The 25,235-nt window shown below is 44.7% G+C and overlaps 1 protein-coding gene across 2 annotated transcripts in view; it reads left to right on the forward strand.

Annotated features, from left to right (window-relative positions):
* LOC117346336 (phosphatidylinositol 3-kinase regulatory subunit gamma) overlaps window positions 1-24,878 on the forward strand; it is a 374,335-nt gene extending 349,457 nt beyond the window's left edge. For both annotated transcript variants that reach the window (XM_033915736.1, XM_033915735.1), the window contains 4 exons: window positions 7,547-7,723; window positions 16,388-16,462; window positions 17,493-17,663; window positions 18,067-24,878. In XM_033915736.1, the coding sequence (XP_033771627.1) occupies window positions 7,547-7,723; window positions 16,388-16,462; window positions 17,493-17,663; window positions 18,067-18,265 (622 nt within the window). In that variant the 3' untranslated portion in view covers window positions 18,266-24,878. The remainder of the gene's footprint in view (window positions 1-7,546; window positions 7,724-16,387; window positions 16,463-17,492; window positions 17,664-18,066) is intronic.
* Window positions 24,879-25,235: the final 357 nt, after the last annotated feature.

Below are 25,235 nucleotides of genomic sequence, written 5' to 3' on the forward strand. Positions count from 1 at the left end.
ACAATTTATCATCCCCATGTCAGCTCCTCTGGTACCGGCCCAGCTTAAGCATCGCTCCATGCGAGATGCAGGTATCACCGTTGCCTCATTGGTACCGCCTCGACGGCATCAATCATCAAGCCATGCTTACATCGGTCTACTTCACCAAAACATCAGACTCCTTCACTGAAGAATAGGTGTCTGAAGTGTAGGCCTGGAAAACCCTGGCCTACATTTCAACCACCTATCTTTGCCACTAAACTGCAGCAGCTGATCATGGCTGGGGAAATTCCCCCCCCCCCCCCCCCAATCAGCTAAGCAGCAGAGACTCCTCAAAGCTGCAATTCTGTAACTGGCACCCAAGTCGGATTGCCTGTCGATCATTCTAGGGCGCCGGTTACAGAATCGCAGCTTTGGGGAGTCCCTGCTGCTCTGCTGATGGGAGAGAGGGAATTCCTCTACTGCAGTCGGCTGAGCAGAACCCCAAACCCCACCTCAAGTCAGCTGGCAGGAGGGATGCCCACTCCCTTCTGCTGCCCCCCTGAACCCCTCCCCCTGTACCTTTTTCTGGAAGGTCACCTGGAGGGATGCTCGCTCCCTCTGGCTGGCAGGCCCGTCTCTTCAGAATGACAGGCCTTCCCCTTACCTGCATACTGGGATGCACTGGGGAGGGTCCTATGGCCCTGATTGGCCCAGGCACCTAAGGCCCCTCCCATAGGACTTCATTTGGCCAGATCCCTAAGGCCACTCCTGGCCTTCCGGAAAAAAGAATCAGGAGGGGGGTTTGGGGGATAGAAGCAGGAGAGAGTGGGCATCCCTCTGCCAGGGATATTGGCGTCAGGAGGGAATTGGGCATTCCTCCTGCCAGGGTTGTATGCAATTCTGGTCACTGCATCTCAAAAAAGATATTGTGAAATTAGAAAAGGTACAGAGAAGAGCAACGAAAATGATCAAATGAATGGGACAACTTCCCTATGAGAAAAGGCTGAAGCAGTTAGGTTTCTTCAGCCTGGAGAAGAGATGGGGAAATATGATAAAGAGGTCTATAAAATACTGAGTCACTTGTTTGTTTTCCAAAAATACTAGGATTAGGGGGTATGTAATGAAGCTATTATCCCGGGACAAGCAGGCAGCCTATTCTCACATGTGTGTGACGTCGTCCACGGAGCCCAGATGCGGACAGCCTTGCAAGCAGACTTGATTGTAGAAAACTCATAAGTTGAGTCTGCCGCACTGCACATGGGTGAGTGTCTTCCTGCCCAGCACAGGGCCGTGTCTCCTCAGTTCTGTTTTACGCGGAGCTGAGAAGTCTGTCTTTGACGCTCTGCGCTGAACTTAGTTCACTTCGTGCTTTCTCTCACCGCGGCTCGTGTTTTATTTTACTTCTTACCGTGTCGCTGTGCTTTTCGTGGAGTGACTGGCGGGGCATGTCGCACGTCCTCAGCTTGCGGGCTTTGACTTTGTGGCGGCTATCTTTCCTTCTAAGTTGTGGCTGGTCACGGGCTTCAAGAAGTGTAGCCAATGCCAGCGTGCAACCTCCCTCACGGACCCACACCGCTGGTATCTTCAGTGACTGGGGCCTGACCATTGCCTGGAGTCGTGTGTTAGCTGTGCTACTCTTCAATCTCAAACCCTCAAACGTCATTGAGTTCAAGTGGAGAAGATTTTCAGTATGGAAACCTCTGCTACATCCTCCACCTCCGATTTGGTCAGGCCTGCTATGGGGTGTCCTCCTGCCTCCACAACTTTGACCTCAACTCTCATCAGACCTTCCTCATTTGGAACGTCCTCGACCTCGAGTTACTTATGCCAAGTCTTCTGACATTTCCTCAGGTCAGATACCTCAGCAGACAGTTCCAGCGGTGGTCCTTAAGCTACCCAAACATCATTTTTCCAAGTCGAAGCATTCTTCATCTTCGACCTTGGAGCCTTTAGCCTCAGCAAGTGGTCCAGTTTCAGATTTGGATCCACAATTGCAGGCTACTATCCAGACCATTGTAGAGCGGGAATTTGTTCAATTACTGACCAAATATAGTCCTGTTTCGACTCTGCACCCTGCAGTCCAGCCTGGGCACTCAGCAGTCTCACAAGAGGTTGAGTCCTTGCCTGTGCCTCAAGCTGAATCTACACTGTATGCAAGGAATCCAGTCTTTGCGAGTGTCTTATCTGGAATCCTCACATTCCATACAAGGAGCCGAGTCTTTGGTAGTGCTTCGAGATTCCTCAATTCAAACCACAGAGTCTGTGAGACTTCAATCTACAGCAGGAGTGTCCAATCTTTTGGCTTCCCTGGGCTGCATTGGCTGAAAAAAATGTTTTTGGGGCTGCGCAAACGCTGCAGCAAGACAGAGGATGAAGCCGGCAAGATGGTAAACACCCAGGGGCAGCAGAGGAAAACACTGCATCGCCCTCAACCAGGGCCAAACAAAATACTTCACGAAGCCGCTTCTAGCCCTATATCCTCATTTAAGGCATTGCCCATTTTGAGCATAGGGTGAAGTCTCCTCAACCTCGTACGAGTCCTGCTTCCAGGCAGCACTCTCACCACCGGTCGAGGCCCTCATCAAGGCATCCTCCTCCAGAGAGAAGCCTTCCTCGTCTAGGCCATCCAGTTCTGCGAGGCCTCCAACTCCTCGAGACAGGACACCAGTAGCAGAACCTGAGGGCTCAGCTGATTCCAGTGCCTCACCCCAGTCTGTTTATTTACTAGGATATCAATACTCCAGAGGCCTCACCTTCATTTTCCACTTGAGGCGCTTCGAGGTCATCGAGTCCTCTCGAGGCCATGCTCTGGTGGATCAATTGTCCTTTTCATCCTTCCTTCGTCAAATGGCTGAGGACCTGGATCTTAAATTGGAATCTGGTTCCAAGTAATCGTATTTAGAGGAAATGAGTTTGCTCTGGCCTTCTGCAGAGTCTCTCAAACTTCCTCTGAACAGACTTCTTTCTCAGACTTTCAAACGAAACCTGGAACTCCTTATGCCATTCCTGCTGTTCTAGGCAAGCTGAAATCGAGGTATAGAACTGTACATTGCAAGGGCTTTGAGAATTCCCAACTATCTCATCAGTCCCTTCTTGTGGAATCTTCCTTAAAGAAGAGTCATCCTCCCAAGGTCTATGCTACCGTACCTCCTGGCAGAGAGGGCAGGACCATGGACAAGTTTGGCCGTCGTCTTTATCCAAAATTCGATGATGACTTCCAGGGTTTTAAATTATAATTTATCTTTACTACTTATTTCAAGTATTTTATTGATATATTCCCTGGTTTTTCTAAAGACCTTGGTCAACACAGGCTTTTAGAGTTCCAGCAAATCATTGCTACCTTGGCGCAATTCGGGTTGCACCTTCTTCAGTTCTCTTATGATGCCTTTGAACTTTCCTCAAGGGTCACTACTTTCTCAGTAGCGATGCGCCGCCTTGCCTGGCTTCGCACCATTGATATGAATCCCAACATTCAGGATCATCTGGCCAATATTCCTTGTGAAGGCAATGACCTCTTTGATGAATCCATAGAGGCCGCCACTAAGAAGTTGTCTGAGCATGAGAAATCCTTTGCTTCCATCGTCTGAGCAAAACCTAAGTCAGCTCCTAAACTTTCTCGGCCTTATCCTCCGAGGGTAGCTCCTTACACTCGAGCACCCGCCAAGAAACAACAGCAGAAGCAACAGAAACCTCAGCCTTCTGCTATACCAAAGACTTCTCAGCCTTTTTGACTGTCTCAAACGGAGCATAACCTCCATCGTTCTGCCTCTGTCCTCCCCTCTTCCCAGAGGAGGTCGTCTCCCATCATTTTTACCATTGATGGGAGACCATTACATCCGACTTCTGGGTGCTGTCAATAGTTAGGGAAGGATACTCTCTTCATTTCGCTCAGATTCCACCAGAGCGTCCTCCAAGAGAGTATCCTTCCAATCCATCCCAGACTGCCCTTCTTCAGGAAGCTCAAGCTCTGCTTCGTCTCCTTGCCATCGAGGAAGTTTCCCTTGGAACTGTAGAGCAGGGGGTTTTACTCCTGTTACTTCCTAGTTCCGAAGAAGACGGGCGATCTACAGCCTATATTGGATCTCGGGGCCCTTAACAAATTTTTGATGAAAGAAAAGTTTTGCATGTTGTCCCCTTCTAGATCAGAACGATTGGTTATGTTCTCTAGATCTCAAGGAGGCTTACACTCACATTCCCATTCATTCAGCCTCCCGTCAGTACCTCATATTTCAGGTGGGGAATCTGCATTTTCAGTACAGAGTGCTACCCTTCGGCCTGGCATCATCTCCGAGAGTGTTCGCCAAGTGCCTAGTGGTGATTGCAGCAGTTCTGCGGAACCATGGTCTCCAGGTGTTTCCCTACCTGGACGAATGGCTTATCAAAGATTCAACATCTCAGGGGGTTATTGTAGCAACCCATCGGACTAAGTGGTTTCTACAAAGCTTGGGATTCAAAATCAACTTTCCCAAATTCCACCTTCAGCCCTCCAGAATCTGCAGTTCATCGGAGCTGTTCTGGACACTATCCAACTCAGAGCATTTCTTTCTCAGCACGTCTTGATGCTCTTTTTCAGCTTTGTCACAGTGTTTTCCCTTTCTTCACTCTCAGCGAGACACATGATGGTATTACTCAGTCACATGGCTTCGACCGTTCACATGACTCCTTTTGCCAGAATTCTTTTTGTCAGAATTCCTCAATGGACCCTGGCATCCCAGTGGGCGCAGGCTTGCGACCCACTCAACACATTACAGTCGCTCCTTCATTGAGAGTCTCTCCACTGGTGGATGCTCTCTTCCAATCTCTCCAGAGGTTTACTGTTGACGCCTCCTCATCAGAAGGTCCTCACGACAAATTCCTCGACCTACGCTTGGGGGGCTCATCTCAACGGTCTCCGTGTTCAACAAGGCCACTGGTCCAGCACAGATCGTCGGTGTCATATCAGTCTGTTGGAACTCAGAACGATCTTCAATGCTCTCAAAGCTTTTCAGCATCTTCTTTATGACCAGGTAGTCCTTATTCTGACAGACAATCAGGTCGCCATGTACTACGTCAACAAACAGGAAGGAACAAGATCTCCCTCTTTGTCAAGAAGCTCAAAGGGTGTGGGACTGGGTGATCCATCACAACACCTTCTTGAAAGCAGTCTACATTCAAGGAGAGAAAAACTGGCGGACAAATTGAGTCATCTGCAACCTCACTAATGGACACTCAATTCTTCGCCTCTTCATCACATTTTATCTCAGTGGGGAACTCCTCAAATAGATCTCTTTGCATCTCCCCACAACCACAGACTGCCTCAGTTCTGCTCCAGGATATACTCTCCTCATTGCCTCGAAGCAGATGCTTTTCTTCTGGAATGGACGAATCGCTTCCTGTATGTGTTCCCTCCATTCCCTCTCATTCTCAAGACTCTTGTCAAGCTTAAGTGTGAGATATGGATATAAATTCTTTGTATTTACTGTGACACTTATTGTAAGTATTGAAAATAATAAAGAATTGGAAAAAAAAAAAAAAAGAATGATCATGCCACCATGATTCTAATAGCTCCTCAGTGGCCCAGGCAACCCTGGTTCTCCCTTCTACTTCAGCTCAGCAGCAGGGAGCCATACCTTCTACTAGTTTTTCCATCTCTGCTTACACAGTCAAGGATCTCTTCTTCATCCCAACCTGCAGCTTGGTACTTCTCAACATAATTCCTCTTCAGTTTTCTCAACCTGTTCGGGATATTTTAGAGGCTTTCTGAAAGACTGCCACTAGACAATGCTACCACCTAAAATGGACTAGATTTTCTACGTGGTCCATCTCTCATGACGAGAAGCCTCGAGATACCTCAAGTCTACATCCGTTTGAGTCCATCTTAGTGCAATTGCTGCGTTCCATCAGCCTATCGAAGGGAAACCCCTTTCTGCTCATCCCATGGTTTTCAGATTCAAGAAAGGACTTTTCAATGTCAAACCTCCTCTCAAACCACCTCCAGTGGTTTGGGATATCAATGTTGTTCTTGCTCAATTGATGAAGCCTCCTTTTGAACCAATGCATACAGCTCATCTGAAATATATCATTTGGAAAGTGGTGTTTCTCTGTGCCCGCACATCTGCTTAAAGAGTCAGTGAGCTGCAAGCTTTAGTTGCTGATCCACCTTTCACAGTTTTCCATCATGACAAGGTGGTTCTCTGTATTCATCCTAAATTCTTACCTAAAGTGGTTTCAGAATTTCATCTCAATCAATCTATTGTACTTCCAGTGTTTTTTTCCGAGGCCTCATTCTCACCCTGGAGAATCAGCTCTTCATACCCTGGACTGTAAGCGTGCTTTGGCCTTCTACTTAGAACGCACCAAACCACACAGATCTGCTCCTCAACTTTTTGTCTCTTTCGATCCGAAAAAGTTGGGACACCCGATTTCTAAGTGAACCATCTCCAACTGGATGGCTACTTGTATCTCTTTCTGCTATGCTCAGGCTGGACTGCATCTACAAAGTCGAGTTACAGCCCACAAAGTTAGAGCCATGGCGGCTTCAGTAGCTTTCCTCAGATCCACTCCTATTGAGGACATTTGCAAAGCTGCCACGTGGTCCTCGGTTCATACTTTCACCTCTCATTATGGTCTGGATGTTTTCTCCAGACAGGATGGCCATTTTGGCCAGAGAGGATTACAAAATTTATTCTCCTAAGTTGCCAACACTCCCACCATCCCATCCTGGTTAGCTTGGAGGTCACCCACATGTGAGAATAGGCTGCCTGCTTGTCCTGGGATAAAGCACAGTTACTTACCGTAACAGGTGTTATCCATGGACAGCAGGCAGCTATTCTCTCAACCCACCCACCTCCCCTAGTTGACTTCTATGCTAGCTATCTGAACTGAGGAGATGTGCCCTGTGCTGGGCGGGAAGGCACTCGCACATGCGTGGTGCGGCAGACTCAAAACTTCTGAATTTTCTACAAGCAATTCTGCTTGTGAGGCTGTCCGCATCTGGGTTCCTTGGATGACATCACCCACATGTGAGAATAGCTGCCTGCTGTCCCTGGATAACACCTGTTACAGTAAGTAATTGCTTTTTAGTAGATTAATTACTCATTGAGTAAAGAAATATTTTCTCCTGTTTGTGTTAAACTCAAGTTCATTTCCAGAGAATGTGGAGAAAGCAGTTAGTTTAGCAAGGTTAAAAAAATGTTTGGATAGCTTTCTAAAAGAGAAATTCTTTATAAGAAATTGTTAAGATGAATATAAGGAAATCCACTGATATTCCAAGCATAAGATGCATAAAATGTGGTTTTGATTATTGTATATGGCCCAAAAATAGGGGGTCTTGGTTTATATAGAGTTTTCCCCCTCCCCGGAGCCTACTTTAAGCCCTGATGTCCAGTAGTGAGCCAAGGCAAGAGCGATCCTTCTATGCTCCTGCCCTTTGCAGTTTCACTACTCAAAATGGCTGACACAATTCTCCCTTTTTTGGAGGAAAAAGATTACCTTGATTTATATTCGCATGAGTTTATATTTAAGTCTAATCAATAGAGTTTGTGAAGCATAGGGCAATATTCATGTATTTTGTTAACTTTCAGTATTGCAAATACTCTCTTTACAGAATTATGATGAACTTTGAGAAGTTAAAATCTAGACTGGGTGAGATTCATGATAGTAAAATACGTCTGGAACAAGATTTGAAGAAACAAGCTTTGGACAACCGAGAAATAGATAAAAAGATGAACAGTATCAAACCTGATTTGATTCAGCTGCGCAAAATCAGAGACCAATACTTGGTGTAAGTGAATAATAGCAATAAAGATTACTGATTTGTGCTTTTGTTTTTTTTAGTTCAATAATTTTTATTGAATATTATAAGAAATATACAGAAAGCAGTTCTAACACAAAAAATCTGAATAAGAAACATTGGTGTAGAAAAAAAAATCCATGTCTACAGTCATTTATATACAACCAGATTACTAAAAAGAATCCAGGGTATGTGGAACTGCTAATAGAAGATATATGAAAGGCAGAAAAGCAGGGAGAATGAAATAAGAGAGAGGAAAAGAAAGAGAGAGAGAAAGATAGATAGAGAGGCAGAAGTGTCTACGGGGCAGAATGAACATATGAATCTAAGAATGACCAAAGTGATTTATTTTGCACCATGTTTGTGGAGAGTCGAGAAATCATGTTCTTCTCATATGCATAAGATTCAAATTTATGGTACATGCTCAGAGTTCCACCAAAAGGTGTAGTCAAGTAGCGAGGATGATTTCCAGTTTTTCAGAATATGCATAAGAGCTGTTACAAACATGGCATCAATGAGTTTAAGTGGACAGTTTGATTGTGCGAAACAAGGGTGTTGAGAACGAAGAATTACAATGTCCATGGAAATCTCTTCTGAACACTTAGTAATAGATTTTATCCCAGGACAAGCAGGCAGGTATTCTCACTAGTGGGTGATGTCATCCGACAGAGCCCCGATACGTACATCTTGCAAGCATGTCTTGCTTGAAGAAACTCAGAAGTTACGAGATGCCCGCACCGCGCATGCGCCAGTGCCTTCCCGCCCGATGCTCCGGGCGTGTCTCCTCGGTTCTTTTTCTTCCGCGGAGCTGAGAAGTCTATCTTCAATTTGCGCCCATTGAATATCTTTTTTTGCCTTTTTGCCGCAGGTTGAGTTCTTTTGGGCTCTCCTGTGCGTTTATTTCTTTCTTTTTTCAAAAAAAAAAAAAAATTTCCTTCCGGGTCGGCCGCATGGCTGAGGCCCCGCGCCTTCGACCTTGCAGCGGAGCTTTTCCGGCCTATGTCCCGGCCGATTACCGGTTTCAAAAAGTGTAGCAAGTGCCAGCGCGCGATTTCGCTCACGGACCCTCATCGACGCTGCTTACAGTGTCTGGGACTGGATCACTTTCCGAAATCGTGCCAGCCTTGCTCCACTCTGACGGCGAGAGCGTTTAAGCGCTGCTGTCTGCTCTGGGAGTCCATGTTCAAGATGGAAGCTTCGTCAGATCTTGCAGCTTCGACATCGACGGGGGCTTCAACTCCTTCAGCGAAGCCCGCTGCTCCGGGCCTCCTGAAGCCGGCATCATTCGCCCAGGCTTCGGCGCCGGTGCCTTCCTCCGTCTCCTCGGAGCAGGTATCGACCCCTACAGTTCCACCGGTGGTGCTCAAGGTGCCGAAAGCTGGCAAGCAGAAGCACACTGCACCGAAGGAGCGCGGAGACCGTGCGGAAGGGCCCCTTTTGGTGCGGATCCCTCCATATCGGCTTCGCTGCGGTCCATTCTGGAGGCTCAGTTCGTTGAACTCATGCAAACCATGGGGCCTCGACTGATTGCCACCATCCAGGGTGACCTCCCTGCTTCGGCTTCGAGGGGCGGACCGCCCCCTCCTCCTCGCCGCACGACCTCGTTGCTCGGCGAGGAGGAGCGGCGAGCGGTGTCCGGGTCCTCGAGGAGGTCCTCCGATAGTGCTTTGTCTCCTTTGGAACCGATTCCCTCGAGGAGGGCTTCTCTTAGTGATATGCCTCCCTTGGAGCCCATTCCCTCGAGGAAACCCTCGTTTAGTGACCTGCCTCCCTTAGAACCGATTACTCCGCCCCATGATTCAGTGTGGCATCCACCTTCGGGGCCATCCAGTCCGGGGCATAGCAGGAAGCAGGACGAGTTCTTCCGAACTCCCTATCAAGCCTGGGCGACATCCAGAGAAGCACCGACTCTTCCACCTTTGCGATCGACGGCATCGAGTCCGATCTGCTCCTTGGAAGCGTCTGACCCAGTCTCTCACAGAAGGACTCGATCTCCTTCCAGGCATCGAGAGGGGCATCGGTCCAGGCATTCTTCGAAGCATTCATCTCGACACTCAACCGTCTCGCCTCAGAAGAAGTTGCCTCGGTTGGGGTATACTGCTTCGACGGGGTCTCCCCCTCCGGGCCCGGAGTTCAAGGACCACGAGGTTTTCTACTCGTCCTGTTGCTCGCAGGCCTCTTTAGAGCCTGAAGCTTCGTGTTCTTCTAGTCCGTCTCGCGGACCGGCGACAGCGGACCAACTGTCCTTTTCATCGTTTCTCAGGCAGATGGCGGATGACTTGGACATTACTCTAGATGCGGGGTCTCGATATTCCAAGGAGTATCTCGATACCATGCACTTGCCTCTGCCTGCGGCGGAGTCCTTGCGGCTTCCCCTGCACAAGCTCTTCGACCAGACCTTCATGCGCTGCTTCGAGTCTCCTTACTCTATCCCTGCGGTCCCTGGCAAATTGGATTCGCGGTACCGCACAGTACATCATAAAGGCTTCGAGGGTCCTCAGCTTTCTCACCAGTCCCTCCTGGTCGAATCTTCGCTCAAGCGGTCTCATCCTGGCCAGGTCTATGCTTCCGTGCCTCCGGGTCGCGAGGGCAGAACCATGGATAAGTTTGGGCGACGCATCTATCAGAATTCGATGATGACGTCTAGAGTCCTGAATTATAACTTCCACTTTGCAACCTACTTGGAATTTTTTCTGCCTGTGCTTCGAAAGTTCACTCCATACATCGAGTCCCAGGCTAGGTTTGAGTTTGAGGAAGTGGTTGCTTCGTTGTCCCAACTCCGGCTTCAGTTGATGCAATCTGCCTATGATGCGTTCGAGCTCTCAGCCCGAGCGGCGGCTTGCTCGGTGGTGATGCGCCGGTTGGCCTGGTTGCGGACCATTGATATGGACCCGAATCTTCAGGACCGCCTGGCGAACGTCCCGTGTGCTGGGGCGGATCTTTTTGACGAATCCATCGAGACTGTCACGAAGAAATTGTCTGACCACGAAAAGTCCTTCCAATCTATCCTTCGGCCGAAGCCTAAGCCTCAACAGTCTCGACCTTCTCGTCCACCGTTGATTTATCAGAGGCGTTATCAGCCGAGGCAAACTCCTCCTGCGAGGCAAGCGGCGAAGCGTCAGCCTCCCCAGAAAGGTCAGCCTAAGTCTCAGTCGCCTGCTGTCCCTAAGACCACTCAGCCTTTTTGACTGTCTCGTCGAGGGCATAACCAACTTTGTTCTGTCTCCCCCTGTTTTTCCCATTGGAGGGCGTCTCCATCATTTTTATCATCGCTGAGAGACCATAACAACCGACCTCTGGGTCCTTGCTATCATCAGGGAGGGATACTCTCTTCATTTCCATCGGATCCCTCCGGACCACCCTCCAAGAGAGTATCCTTCCAACTTGAATCAGACCGCCCTTCTTCTTCAGGAAGCTCAGGCTTTGCTCCGGCTTCGCGCCGTAGAGCCGGTTCCTATGGACCAACTGAACCAGGGGTTTTACTCTCGGTACTTCCTTGTTCCGAAGAAGACGGGCGATCTGCGACCCATTTTGGACCTCAGGGTCCTCAACAAATTCCTTGTCAAAAGAGAGGTTTCGCATGCTGACGCTTGCTTCTCTCTACCCCCTCCTCGAGCAGAACGACTGGTTATGCTCTCTGGATCTCAAGGAGGCCTACACTCATATCCCCATTCATCCGGCCTCTCGCAAGTTCCTCAGATTTCGGGTGGGACATCTCCATCTGCAGTACCGAGTGCTTCCATTCGGCCTGTCTTCGTCTCCCAGAGTCTTCATGAAATGTCTGGTGGTGGTGGCCGCAGCACTCAGGAACCAGGGTCTTCAGGTATTCCCATACCTCGACGACTGGCTGATCAAGGCTCCCTCGGCCTCGGGGGTCCTCTCGGCGACCCTGTCCACGATTCTGTTCCTGCAGAGTTTGGGATTCGAGATCAACTTTCCCAAGTCTCGTCTACAGCCGACCCAGTCTCTGCCCTTCATCGGGGCTGTCCTGGATACCATTCGTCTCAGCGCATGGATGCTCTTCTTCATCTCTGCCAGTCTGTGTCTTCTCGCCAGACCATCTCGGCGAGACACATGATGGTCCTCCTGGGCCACATGGCCTCTACAGTTCATGTGACGCCGTTTGCCAGACTCCACCTCAGAATCCCTCAGTGGACCCTGGCATCTCAGTGGACTCAGGTGTCGGATCCGTTGACTCAACACATCACAGTCACTCCTGCTCTTCGGCAGTCTCTGCTCTGGTGGATGACCTCTTCGAATCTATCCAGAGGTTTGCTGTTTCATTCTCCTCCCCACCAGAAGGTTCTCACAACCGATTCCTCGACCTATGCCTGGGGAGCGCATCTGGATGGGCTTCGCACTCAGGGATTCTGGACCTGTGCGGACCGACTTCATCAAATCAATCTTCTGGAGCTCAGAGCCATCTTCAATGCTCTTCAAGCTTTTCAACATCTACTGCACGACATGGTGGTCCTCATTCGCACTGACAACCAGGTCGCCATGTATTATGTCAACAAGCAAGGGGGCACGGGCTCGGCCTCCCTCTGCCAGGAAGCTCTCAGAGTCTGGGATTGGGCGGTTCGCCACAACACCTTCCTCAAAGCTGTCTACATTCAGGGGAAGGACAATATCTTGGCGGACAAGCTGAGTCGGCTTCTACAGCCTCACGAATGGACCCTCCATTCCATGCCCCTTCATCAGATCTTTGCTCAGTGGGGAACGCCTCAGATATGCTCCCCACAACTTCAAACTGCCTCTTTTTTGCTCCAGGATCTACACTCCTCATCATCTCGAGGCAGATGCCTTTCTACTGGATTGGGGGAATCGCTTCCTGTATGCGTTCCCCCCATTTCCTCTCATTCAAAAGACTCTGGTCAAGTTGAGATCGGATCATGCCACCATGATTCTGATTGCTCCTCGGTGGCTCAGACAACCTTGGTTCTCCCTTCTACTTCAACTCAGCAGCAGGGAGCCGGTCCTTCTCCCAGTGTTTCCTTCACTGCTTACTCAACATCAAGGTTCACTGCTTCATCCCAACCTGCAGTCTCTCCACCTGACAGCTTGGTTCCTCTCAACGTAACTCCGCACCAGTTTTCCCAGGCGGTGAGGGATGTCTTGGAGGCTTCCAGGAAGCCTGCTACTCGTCAATGCTACTCCCAAAAATGGACCAGATTTTCTTCATGGTGTATTTCCAATTCTAAGGAGCCTCAGCGAGCCTCCCTATCCTCTGTATTGGACTATCTTCTACACCTGTCTCAGTCCGGTCTCAAGTCGACATCTATACGAGTCCACCTGAGTGCTATTGCGGCTTTCCATCAGCCTCTACAAGGGAAACCTCTCTCTTCTCATCCTGTGGTTTCCAGATTTATGAAAGGACTTTTCCATGTTAATCCTCCTCTCAAACCTCCTCCAGTGGTTTGGGATCTTAATGTGGTCCTTTCTCAACTTATGAAACCTCCTTTTGAGCCTCTCAACAAGGCTCCACTAAAGTTTCTCACTTGGAAAGTGGTTTTTCTGGTGGCCCTCACATCTGCTCGCAGGGTCAGTGAGCTTCAGGCCTTGGTGGCGGACCCACCTTTCACAGTTTTCCATCATGACAAGGTGGTCCTCCGCACTCATCCGAAATTCCTACCTAAGGTGGTCTCTGAATTTCATCTCAACCAATCCATCGTGCTTCCAGTGTTTTTTCCAAAGCCTCATTCTCATCCTGGAGAATCAGCTCTGCACACTCTGGACTGTAAACGTGCTTTGGCTTTCTACTTGGATCGCACCAAACCACACAGAACTGCTCCTCAACTTTTCATCTCCTTTGATCCAAACAAGTTGGGACGCCCTGTATCGAAGCGCACCATCTCCAACTGGATGGCGGCTTGTATCTCTTTCTGCTATGCCCAGGCTGGATTACCCCTTCCCTGTAAGGTCACAGCCCATAAGGTCAGAGCAATGGCAGCCTCTGTAGCCTTCCTCAGATCGACACCGATTGAGGAGATTTGTAAGGCTGCCACTTGGTCCTCGGTTCATACATTCACCTCTCATTATTGTCTGGATACTTTCTCCAGAAGGGATGGACAGTTTGGCCAAACAGTGTTACAAAATTTATTCTCCTAAGTTGCCAACTCTCCCACCATCCCATTGAGGTTAGCTTGGAGGTCACCCACTAGTGAGAATACCTGCCTGCTTGTCCTGGGATAAAGCAATGTTACTTACCGTAACAGTTGTTATCCAGGGACAGCAGGCAGCTATTCTCACGTCCCACCCACCTCCCCTGGGTTGGCTTCTCTGCTAGCTACCTGAACTGAGGAGACACGCCCGGAGCATCGGGCGGGAAGGCACTGGCGCATGCGCGGTGCGGGCATCTCGAAACTTCTGAGTTTCTTCAAGCAAGACATGCTTGCAAGATGTCCGTATCGGGGCTCTGTCGGATGACATCACCCACTAGTGAGAATAGCTGCCTGCTGTCCCTGGATAACAACTGTTACGGTAAGTAACATTGCTTTATAGTGTCCCAAATACGAATCAAGAAGGAATGAACCATAGTGCAATGAAAAAGCATGTGATCAAGAGTGCCAGACTCTTTCAAACAGTTCCAGCAGGTAGAGTCCTGTTTTAGCTTCGCTTTCCACATGCGAAATGGGGTCCATACTGCATTCCACATAACGAAGAACATTGATTGCGAGACTCTGGAAGATAGGAGAGGACGGTTTGTGGAGGACCAGAAAAGTTCCCAATCTATATCAGAAAGCGTAGTCTGCAGAATCGAGTCCCAATGGTTCATTGATTGAGGTGAAAAGGTAAAAGAGTGATCTCTTAGAATACTATAAAAAAAGAGATATCGCTCTACCCTTCATTAAAGCCAGAGTAGACCAGTGTCGATCAGTGTGGATAGAGGTCATAAAATCAGGGTGTATATGTATCTTAGACAGTATTCCAGTAAGCATAAGCCATTGGGAATGTACAGAGGATGGAAGTGAATATGTAGAACAAAAAATATCAAAAGGAACGAATGAGGTGGAGGAGATCAATTGATGAGCAAACCCGACACCCGCCCGCTGCCACCTCTTCCATGAGAGGGATCTACCTTTATTTTGAATTTTAGAATTATTCCAAAGGGACATGAGTGGGCTTTCACTAACAGAGATCTCAGCTGTTGCATCTAGAAGATGAAAAGCATGCTGCGTTGCACTCAACAAAGAATACTTTCTCAAGTGTCTAGGTACTGACAATGTAAGGAAGCAGGAGACGTGCAGTGGTGCACATAAAAATTGTTCCATTTCAAGCCATGCTGGTTGATCCTGAGGATTAGAGTCAACGATCCAATGAGCTCCATATTTGGCTAAGGATGCGATATAATAATAATAAAAATCTGGTAAATTATGTTCTAAATAATGTATTAGATATAAAAGTGTTATTATATTCATCAATTGTATTTTAACATGTTGTACACTTTCTGTAAAATTTGAAAATAAAAAATAATATAAAAAAAAAAAATCTGGTAAATTTAATCCGCCATTAATCTTAGAGGCCTTCAGCTTGACGAGAGCAATACGGGGTTTTTTCTTGTTCCAAATAAATTCAGAGACTTTCATATTAAGCCAATGAAATAATGTTTTCCGGCATAAGAGGGGAAGCATGGAAAGGGTGTAATTAATTTGTGGGGCTAGAGTCATTTTAATGGAGGCTATTCTACCCCACCATGACAAAGTGGGGACCAACGAGTTGTAGTGTTTGAAACTAAATTTTTGATTTTGGATATGTTAAGATCCTGGGCGTGTACTGGATCTTTATGAATTAGGACCCCCAAATATTTCACAGCTCCCTGTGACCATGAAAAAGGAAATTGAGCCAGATCTGAGGAGGAGATATGGTCATTGAGAGGAAAGATCTCTGATTTCTCCCAATTAACAGAATATCCAGAGAGTTGAGAGTATTGAGAAACAGTGTTGATAGATTTGTGCTTTTGTAATTTGCTTGTTACAGAGCTACACACAAAGAATAAGCAATCATCTTGTATACAGTCCTGGATCGTTGGGTGAAATTATTTAAAATACTAGTGTTTAAAACCCATTACATTAACGGATGCTGAGGCCTTTCTTTCTTTGCTTCCTGCACCCCATGTCCAGCAGTAGCCCTTCTCTCTTCCTTTTACCTCACCCCTGTTCAGCAGCACCCCTTCTCCCTTCCCTGATCCCCCTGTCCAGCATCCGCTAGCCTGGGCAGCCTCGGGGCTTTTGCTCGGCTGGCCCGCCTCGCATTATTGAAGTGGGCCGGCCTAGCAAAGGTCCCGAGGCTGGTTGATGAAACCGCAGCTGCTGCCGCTGCTGGTCCAAAGATGAGAAGAAGAGGCATCCCGGCAGCGTAGGCAGAAGGCAGGAAGTCAGCCGGTGTAGGAGATCGGGGCAGAAGGCATGAAATCAGCTGAGGCAGGCACGGGTGATCGGCGGCAGGCAAATTAGTGTACTGCGCATGCGCGGCATGGTAGCACAAAGCACAGAGGCATGGAGATTAAAGTGTGCATGTGCGTAAGGGGGGTTTTATTATGATAAGATATCGAGTGAGCTTGTGAATCTTTTTCTTTGGCAAATGAACCCTCTAGATATTGACATCCATGTGTAACTGATTTGATTACCGAGATTTTCTTTTTTTGTTTTTCGGTAGATGGCTTAATCACAAAGGCGTGAGGCAGAAGAGAATAAATGACTGGCTTGGAATTAAAAATGAAAGTATTGATGAGTGAGTATCTTGCTTTGTATAATTAATTTCCCTCTAATGTGTTCTTCAGTCTAAGATTGCAGATGAGTGGAGGAGTGGCCTAGAATGACACGGGGACAGATTTATCTCTGTTGGATCTATCTCCATCCCTGTCCTTGTGAGTTCTGTCCCTGTCCCATCCCTGCAAACGCCTCAAACATTTTAAAATGATGGAGCTTGCAGGGATGGAGATAGATTCCTTTGTGAGCTGGATTCCAGTACCACACCTTGTGACCCTATGCAAGTCACTTAACCCTCCATTGCCCCAGGTACTATCGTTAGATTGTGACCCCCACCAGGACAGATACCTAGTGTGTCTGGTGTAGAAGTTCAGGGTAGTGTACAATTATTTTTCCCCCTAAAATATGGTGATAATTATTATTTACCACCTTGTTGGAGTTCACTCAAGGTGGTGTGTACAGCAAGAATAAGTCAAATATAAGCAATAGACAATTATAGCAGTAAAAAATAAATTCAGATTACAATACAAAGTATGGCATAGTATGTTACATTACAATGTCAATGCAATGCATGATAAAACATTTTAATAAGGGTGTAAGCAAAAGAACAGAGCATCTAAGGTAGGAGTAGATAAACATATCCTACTATGTGCAAAGAAAACCTATGATTTGCTAAAAATTATGACTTCCAAAACCAAGGGAAACAATTGGCAATAAAGTTTTAATCTCGCTCACAATAAACACCAGGGTCTAAATCCAATGTCGATATATGGACTTCAGTACGGGTAAACCAAGTGTCATTTTTGTTTATTTTTTTTTACCCCAGACAGGAAACTCGTAGGTGACTAGCACCAAACCTTAAGTCTACATAAGTCCTGCCCCGTACATCATTCAGTCCTATTTAATATGAATCTTGTAAATAATAGAGTGTAAAATGTATGTGCAGCCAGGTATATATCAAATGCCAATAAACATAAATATGATTACTACCAGCTGAGACTGGTAATTAATATTTTGTCCACACTTGGGCTGTTCTTCTTTCCTTTTGTTAGTACTTATTTTCTGAGTGAAGATGATGAAAACTTGCCACATTATGATGAGAAAACTTGGTTTGTTGGAGATGTTAACCGTATACAAGCAGAAGACTTGCTCCATGGAAAACCAGATGGTGCATTTTTAATTCGTGAAAGTAGTAAAAAAGGGTGTTATGCCTGCTCTGTGGTGTAAGTATTGTTTGTTTACGTGTGTATTTTGGGAGTTGAGGCCATGGAGAAGGGAAGATATGGTTTTATATCTTGAAATTTGTGGGTTGCCACCAACTATAAGGAGCCCCCTCAATATATCCTCTCTTCTTGTAGAGGCAAGAGAAGGCCCAGATTCGAATACAGGAAAGGAACTTGTGCCTATGTGATTAGGATACCACTGTGTGTACTATAGCACTAACTGTTAAAATTAGAACGAGTCTGTTTATAACCTTAGTTCAGCTTTACATCTGTTTACTTCCAAGATTCCAATCATTATACTTTAAACATCAATATTTTGGGATCTCTATATCTGTTGTATATGAAAAGCTGTTTCTGTAAACTTTGTTACACATGCTTGACTTGTGTATATTTTTCCTATCAGAGCTGATGGAGAAGTAAAACACTGTGTGATCTTCAGTACGACTCGGGGATATGGGTTTGCAGAGCCATATAACCTTTACAGCACACTTAAGGAGTTGGTCCTCCATTACCAGCAAGCATCCCTTGTTCAGCATAATGATTCTTTAAATGTTCGACTTGCTTATCCTGTCTACGCACAGATGCCTACACTCTGCAGATAAATCCGTGACGGGGAAATTTGTTGGTTATCTTGGATACTTTTCTACAGTTTTTAATAGAACTGAGGGCATTCTTTCTACTTAGACTGCTTGTTTTGCACAAGAAGTGATTATGTGAATGTGAGTCGAAGTGGCCTACCAGCAACAAGATGACAACTTGGGTATGAGGTATCCTGATGCTACCTAATGTTCAACCATGCCCTGATGGGTATGATGAGGTTTTGTTTTCAGTTTGGAGGAAAGAAGCTGGACAAACAACTGGAAGACTTGGCAGAGGGGAAATACTTGCCACGCATCTTCAAAAAGACTATAGAGTTTGGAATTGTTTATCCTTTCTTGTAGAGATAGTTTGTAGCCTTGAAAGGACAGGCAGATCTAGGTGTTTTACATTCTTAAACCTCCAAGGAACTTGAAACAACAAAATCACCACAATAGTTCTTTTCATTGTTCATTTAGTGTATTCACTGAAATTCAGCCAAACTTCCAGATGAGGGCTCGTAGGGTATCATATTTCTTTATTTGGTGGGGGGAGCTTCCATTATTTTGAGGTAATATAGAATTTGGTAAGACCAAAGGAACTATGGGAAAGCTTCAGGATTTTGTATTAAAGAAAATTAATAAAAGCATTGCTTTATTTTATCAACAATAGTTTTTGCTCCAGCAGCACTACAGCCCTTCATGTAATGGCTGTTTGTAACCAAATTTTAATCCACCAAAACATTGGTCGCTAAATTGAGCGTTTTAAGGGAAAAGGTTGACATTGCATCTACATGGTTGTAGACCAAAACTTGAAAATAGTTGAAATGAACTTGTGTGTGTGTGGTTTATATACACTAATCTGTTGTTTTTTTTTATTATTATTTTCATTTCATTTGACATTTTGTTCCAAAGTTGGTTTGAAAGTACATTTGACTTTGGAATGTTCCCTAGAATTGTCAAGTTGCCTAGTCAATTTGCTTAAATAGATATGTTTTAAGCCTTTGTTTTTGTATTCAGTAAGGGAAGGGAGAGAAGAAAGTGCAATCCAATGCTTCTAGATGGCTATCCCACCAAAACAATTAAAATGTTATTTTATAAAATGTTTGTTCTGTTTCCATCTTCAGTTTGCTTTTCTCAGTGCTGCAGAACAGCACACACAGCTAAAGCATGGACCTGAAGTTTGAAAAGTACTTAAAAGGGCATATCTTTTTTCATATCCTTGGTGCATTTTCTGTTTTTACTTAACTGTTCAGTGCGTTTCAATTTTAGTCCTGATTCCATAATGTAAAATTAGTTCTTTAGAGGCCCTATTACTAAAGTGCAGTAAAGTTGGGTTTTTTTGGTGGTGGGGGGGATTGGCACTTACTACACTTTAACAGCAAAATTTAACACACAAGTCAAAGGCTGGCTGATGACTATTGGGTGTTTGCAATGCATGTATCATATGTTAAGACTCCTTACAATTAGTGCAGGTGCACTTATCACTTCCTTTTTTTAAGGAGATGGTAAGTGTTCCCACACTAATGGCACAAGTGACAGCGTGTGCAGTTAGTGGACAGTACTTACTAGTTTGCAGTCCACCCCCTTAACTCACACAGTTCCTGTCTCCTGACACATGGAATTAGAATGTGCAAATTAATCTGTTTTGCCACCATGGTAATTTACAACACTCATTCAGCAATAGCACATACTAATTTACACAATGTTTAATACATTATCCCAGGACAAGCAGGTAGCATATTCTCACATGTGGGTGACATCATCCACGGAGCCCTGGTACGGAAGGTCCAAAGTGCATTGCCACTTTAGAAAATTTGTGACCGACCACACTGCGCATTCTCGAGAGCCTTCCCACGTGACAAAGGTTCATGGCTCCTCAGTTAAATGTTTTCCGCGGAGCTGAGAAGTCACGTTGTTGAATATTCGTTCCTTTTTTTTTTTGCCTTGCCTTCCCGCTCACGTGCATTTTTTCTCTATTTTCTCTTTCTTCATTTTATGTGTAAAATAAAAGTGACTTTACTATATACATCTTCAAATTTTCCCATTTCTTCTCACGCAGAGTCAAGGGTCTCTTTTACATCCCAATCTTCAGTTATTATACCTGACAGCTTGGTACCTCTCGGTTTGAGTCAGCTGATCTTCATCTCTCTCAGCCTGTTCAACTCATCTTACAAGCCTCCAGAAAACCAGCCACTCAACAATGTTATCAGCAAAAGTTGACTAGGTTTTCTTCTTGGTGTCTTCATCATGTTGACACTTTTCTGACATGGTTTAATAGTTATTATTCTGAAACTTTTATTTTTATTAACTATTTCCATGGGCAACATCTGATGTTAGCTATATGTATGTTAATATTGAGGTTTTGTTTATTGTATTAGTGTGATATTTTATCTGTTAATTCTGTAAACCACTGAGTTTTTGGTAGTATAAAATTTTTTTTTAAATAAAAATAAATAAATATCCGTATCTCGGATTATCTTCATTTGTCTGACTCTGGTCTCAAATCTACATCTATTCGAGTTCATTTGAGTGCAATCGCTACTTTTCATCAGTCAATGGAGGGAAAACTTCTCGCTGCTCATCCTCTCATTTCCAGATTCATAAAAGGACTTTTCAATGTCAAACCACCTCCAGTGGTATGGGATCTTAATGTGGTTCTTGCTAAGTTGATGAAAGCTTCCATTGAACCAATGTCTATGGCTCATCTCAAATACCTTACTTGGAAAGTTGTCTTTCTCATCTCCCTCACTTCTGCCAGAAGAGTGAATGAACTTTAAGCATTAGCAGATCCACCATTTACAGTGTTCCACTCATCCAAAGTTCTTACCAAAGGATGTCACTGAATTTAATCTCAATCAGTCGATTGTGCTTCCAGTATTTTTTCCAAAACCTCATTCTCATCTGGAGATACGGCTGCAAACGAGCATTAGCTTATTATTTGCAAAGGACTACATCATACAGATTGTCTCCCCAACTTTTCTTCTTCTTTGATCCAACTTTTCATCTCCTTTGATCTTAACAAGTTGGGGCATCCTATTTCCAAGAGAACAATATCCAACTGGTTGGCTGCATGCATTTCGTTCTGTTACGCTCAGGGTGGGCTGCAACTGGAGAGTCGGGTTACAGCCTATAAAGTTTGAGGTATGGCAGCTTCAGTAGCTTTTCTCTGTTCCACTCCTGTAGAGGAAATCTGCAAGGCTGCCACTTGGTCCTCGGTTTTAAACATTCACCTCGCATTATTGTCTGGAATCTTTTTCCAAACAGGATGGGCACTTAGGCCAATCAGCATTACAGAATTTATTTTCCTTAAAGCCAACACTCTCACCATCCCATTCTGGTTAGCTTGGAGGTCACCCATATGTGAGACTATACTGCCTGCTTGTCCTAGGATAAAGCACAGTTACTTACTGTAACAGGTGCTGTGTGCCTACATCGGGCGGGAAGGCACTCTCACATGCTTGATGTGGTCGGTCACAAGCTTTCTAAAGTTCTTAAAGTGGTGATGCACTTAGGACCTTCCATGCCGGGGCTCCATGGATGACGTCACCCACATGTGAGAATATCTGCCTGCTGTCCCTGGATAACATCTGTTATGGTAAGTAATTGTTCTTTTTAGTAAAAGGGTCCTGTATTGCTTATAATTAAAATTACATCTCAAACATGTTCACGCCTCTTCCCCTTTCCTGTTTATTGCCAATTAGAATGATATTGACCAGTGAAAAAACCATAATAGTATAAATTTTGCCCATCAGTTTAAAATGATTATAAGAGTCCTAGAAATTATTTTCCCTGAGTCTGTAGCATCATACATCAGATTGAGTGAACCAAATAAGCATAGAAATGTAAGTCCTTGTGCCAGAGGTGGCTCACAGTCTTTCCTGTGAAGTCTAACTTCTACTGCAAAATTTTAAACTAAAACAAGTCTCTTGTTTGCTTGTAGAAAGAAATGTTTCATTTAAGTAATGGCAATGTCAAGTTTATTGCATCCATTTTGGAAGTGCAGAAAGTGATCCCAGAATAGTGACCAAAACTGTGCAAGGGTTCTCTGGAGGCCATGCTTCACTAATATTCTGGATGTTGATTTTTGTTTTTGGAAGAGGAGGGCTTTTTCCCTCCCTTCAGGTAGTGTGCTGTTTTGTACATTGCTACAAGAAAATGTAAAAAGATGGGCATCTTTCTATTGAATACTATATAGAAAGCCATCTAGAAGCATTTTGTGTGCTACAATATTTAATTTAAAAATGTTAGGTCATGTGTAAAACAGACTGGCTTTTTAAGTGTTTCCTTGGCAGGTCTGTAGGATTATTATTTTTTTTTAACTTTGTATATTTTTAAAACATTACTTGCTTGTGCTTTAGGCTTACAAAGGCTTCCAGTAGGCTGTTCTGGACCCATTTTGTATTCATGCTGGCCGTTGCACACTACTTTCACCGCTTTTGCACTCATTCGGCACTTGGTGCAAAATGGGTTCAAGGCTTATGTAAAATGTAGCAGGATTTCAAAAATGCACTTAAGGTGTATCCAGCTGTTAAGCCTAAAACAATGGGCAAGAGAGAGGCTAATAAACTGGAGAAGTAAAATATTTTAAACTTGATTTGTGAAAATCTGTGAGCTAGGACAAAAGTATAGGTTTCAGGGGTCAAAGAATCTTGTCACTTTAATGGAGAGGACACATTCACTGCAGCTGGAGGACTGCTAGTCTCAGTGACTCATGTTATATAATTGTATGTAGATTTGCTTTAAAAACATTTTTGCACAGTGTTGAATGGGGAATGGATTCTCTGATCTCTTAATATGCACATTTCTTCTGATTGGTTACAAAAGTGTATTTGCAGGGATTAGGAAGGAGAGTCAGTATTATTTTTGCTTTCTTACCAAGGAAGAGTCGGAAGCTAAATCTTATTTCCACAGAGCACAGGGGTTTTTTTTCTCTGTTGGCCTGTTTTCCATAATTTGGCCTGTTGCTTCATGTAGCATAGCTCTGAAAGGTCACAGGTATATGACTGCTAATCCAGTGGTCTTTTTAGGGTTAGCAAATATTTTGTGGCTAAGGTGAAACATTGTAGATTGAGGAAAATGTATATTTTACAGGCTAGAGAAAACTTTCCTGTGCAGCCTTTAGAACAGTGTATCGCAAACTGTTCCATGGCATTAGTGTGCCTGGCAGATTCCAGGTGTGCCACGAAATGCTGGCAAGGAGAGGCACCAGCATACTGCTTACAGGACGTGCCTCTTGAGGCGAGAAGCACATGCTGTAGGCAGTCAGCAGGTACTGGTGCCTCAACTCTCCCTGCACCTCCTTCCCCCCCCCAGCGAAGTGGTAGGCTCAGGGTCGTGGCCTCACGCATGTATGTGACATTTCATTGATGTCCGCACACTTCCAGATGCCTTCCAGCCGTGGCACCGGATTTAGTGTGCCCTGATGCTGAAAAGTTTGCGGGACACTGCTTTAGAAGCAGCCTCAAAGGGGCATATTCTGTCCCATGATAGTTTCTATGTTTACCCTATCTCCCAAGTTAGCAAGCTTGCTTGCTTCTCTTCCAGTTCCTCATTTACAATGTTCACAAACTCATAGAGCATCCAGGACTGGAGGAATGTGATCTCATAAATCTATAAAATTATGTATTCTTTTGACCAACATATGGTCATAACTTTTGAACAATAATCCATATAGAACTTTTTTCAAAAATTACACTTGGATGAAAAGCTTTGTAGTGGCTACTGTGGAAACAGATTTGGACACTTCTGCTACTATTGAAGGGAGTATTGCTTGCCCTATTTATATGTTCACTGTGCAGATGTAGGTAGGTAGCAACTTGTCCAGGAAAAAGCAATGCTGTGACTTTGTAAAAGGGGCACACTTGCTAGACTAGTGTCATGTTTATAAAACAAAATTTGGAAAGCCCCTTTTTTGGTACTTGAATAATCTGTTTGAATGTCTGTTTTTATAGTGTCTGAAGGAATAAAACCTAAACCAATATTGAATTTTGTATGTTATCTGCAAAAAAAGTGCAGTAATAAAAACAGGTATTTCTAAGGTATTAATCAGGAGAATAATCTGAAATGCAGTTTTATCAAAAGCACTTCAAGGTGTTTGAAGAAGGGATGGGAGGTTGGGATTATATGGGATTGTTACAAACGTTTTTTTTTTGTTTTTTTTTCTTCCATATTAAGTTTTGTTACCATTATGGCATTGAGCAGCTGTAGTATATTAAGAACAATAATTGTTTTTCTGTTACTTATGAAATAGGATTCTATAATTTTCAAACTTAAATTGAAAAGTTAAATACAGGTAAGATGCAGGAACAGAAGAAAGATGATTTTCTATTAAAAATCAGATACTTGATTACTGTTTTAACTTGCTCTGTTTTGTGGGGCAACTTTGACATCTGACAGAGTAATATTGTTGGATGCAAACCTGACATTGGTGTAAATTATAATTTATTCATAATTTTGACCAGTAGTGAACAGGTTCATTTATGTACCATAAGTTGACATTTTCTTTATTTGCTGGCATTATGAAGGAATAAATTTTTAGTTCCCCTTTAGTAATAGAGGCCTGCTAAAACTGTTTCAAAACACCCCCCACCCCATGCTCTAAAGGGAGAAAGAAAAAATAAATTATTCCTTTATTCACTATTGCCTAAAGTGTATTTCTGAAGGCAGGCTATAAGAATGTTGAGTTTTACCATTTTAAGTATATTTAAAAAACAAAAAAAAAAAAACACCTGACATAAAGGCTAGATTTAAGGCCAGCTATTGGGATAGGTCATTTATTACTAGGAATCTCAGTTAGACCTACTGTTGAGGTTTGAATTTTGCCCTTCCATTCTTTGTGGGATTCATTCTACAATACAACATTATGGGCTACTTCCATATGGTTATATTATGGGGCTTTATCGGACTGTGGGTCTCAGCTGTAGAGCTGCTCCTTTATCTAGTTCAGTGTTTCTCAATGTCTTTAAGCTAAGTACCCCCTATGCCTAACACATAC

This window comes from Geotrypetes seraphini, chromosome 12 (assembly GCF_902459505.1).
Source record: "Geotrypetes seraphini chromosome 12, aGeoSer1.1, whole genome shotgun sequence".
Classification (NCBI taxonomy): Eukaryota; Metazoa; Chordata; class Amphibia; order Gymnophiona; family Dermophiidae; genus Geotrypetes; species Geotrypetes seraphini.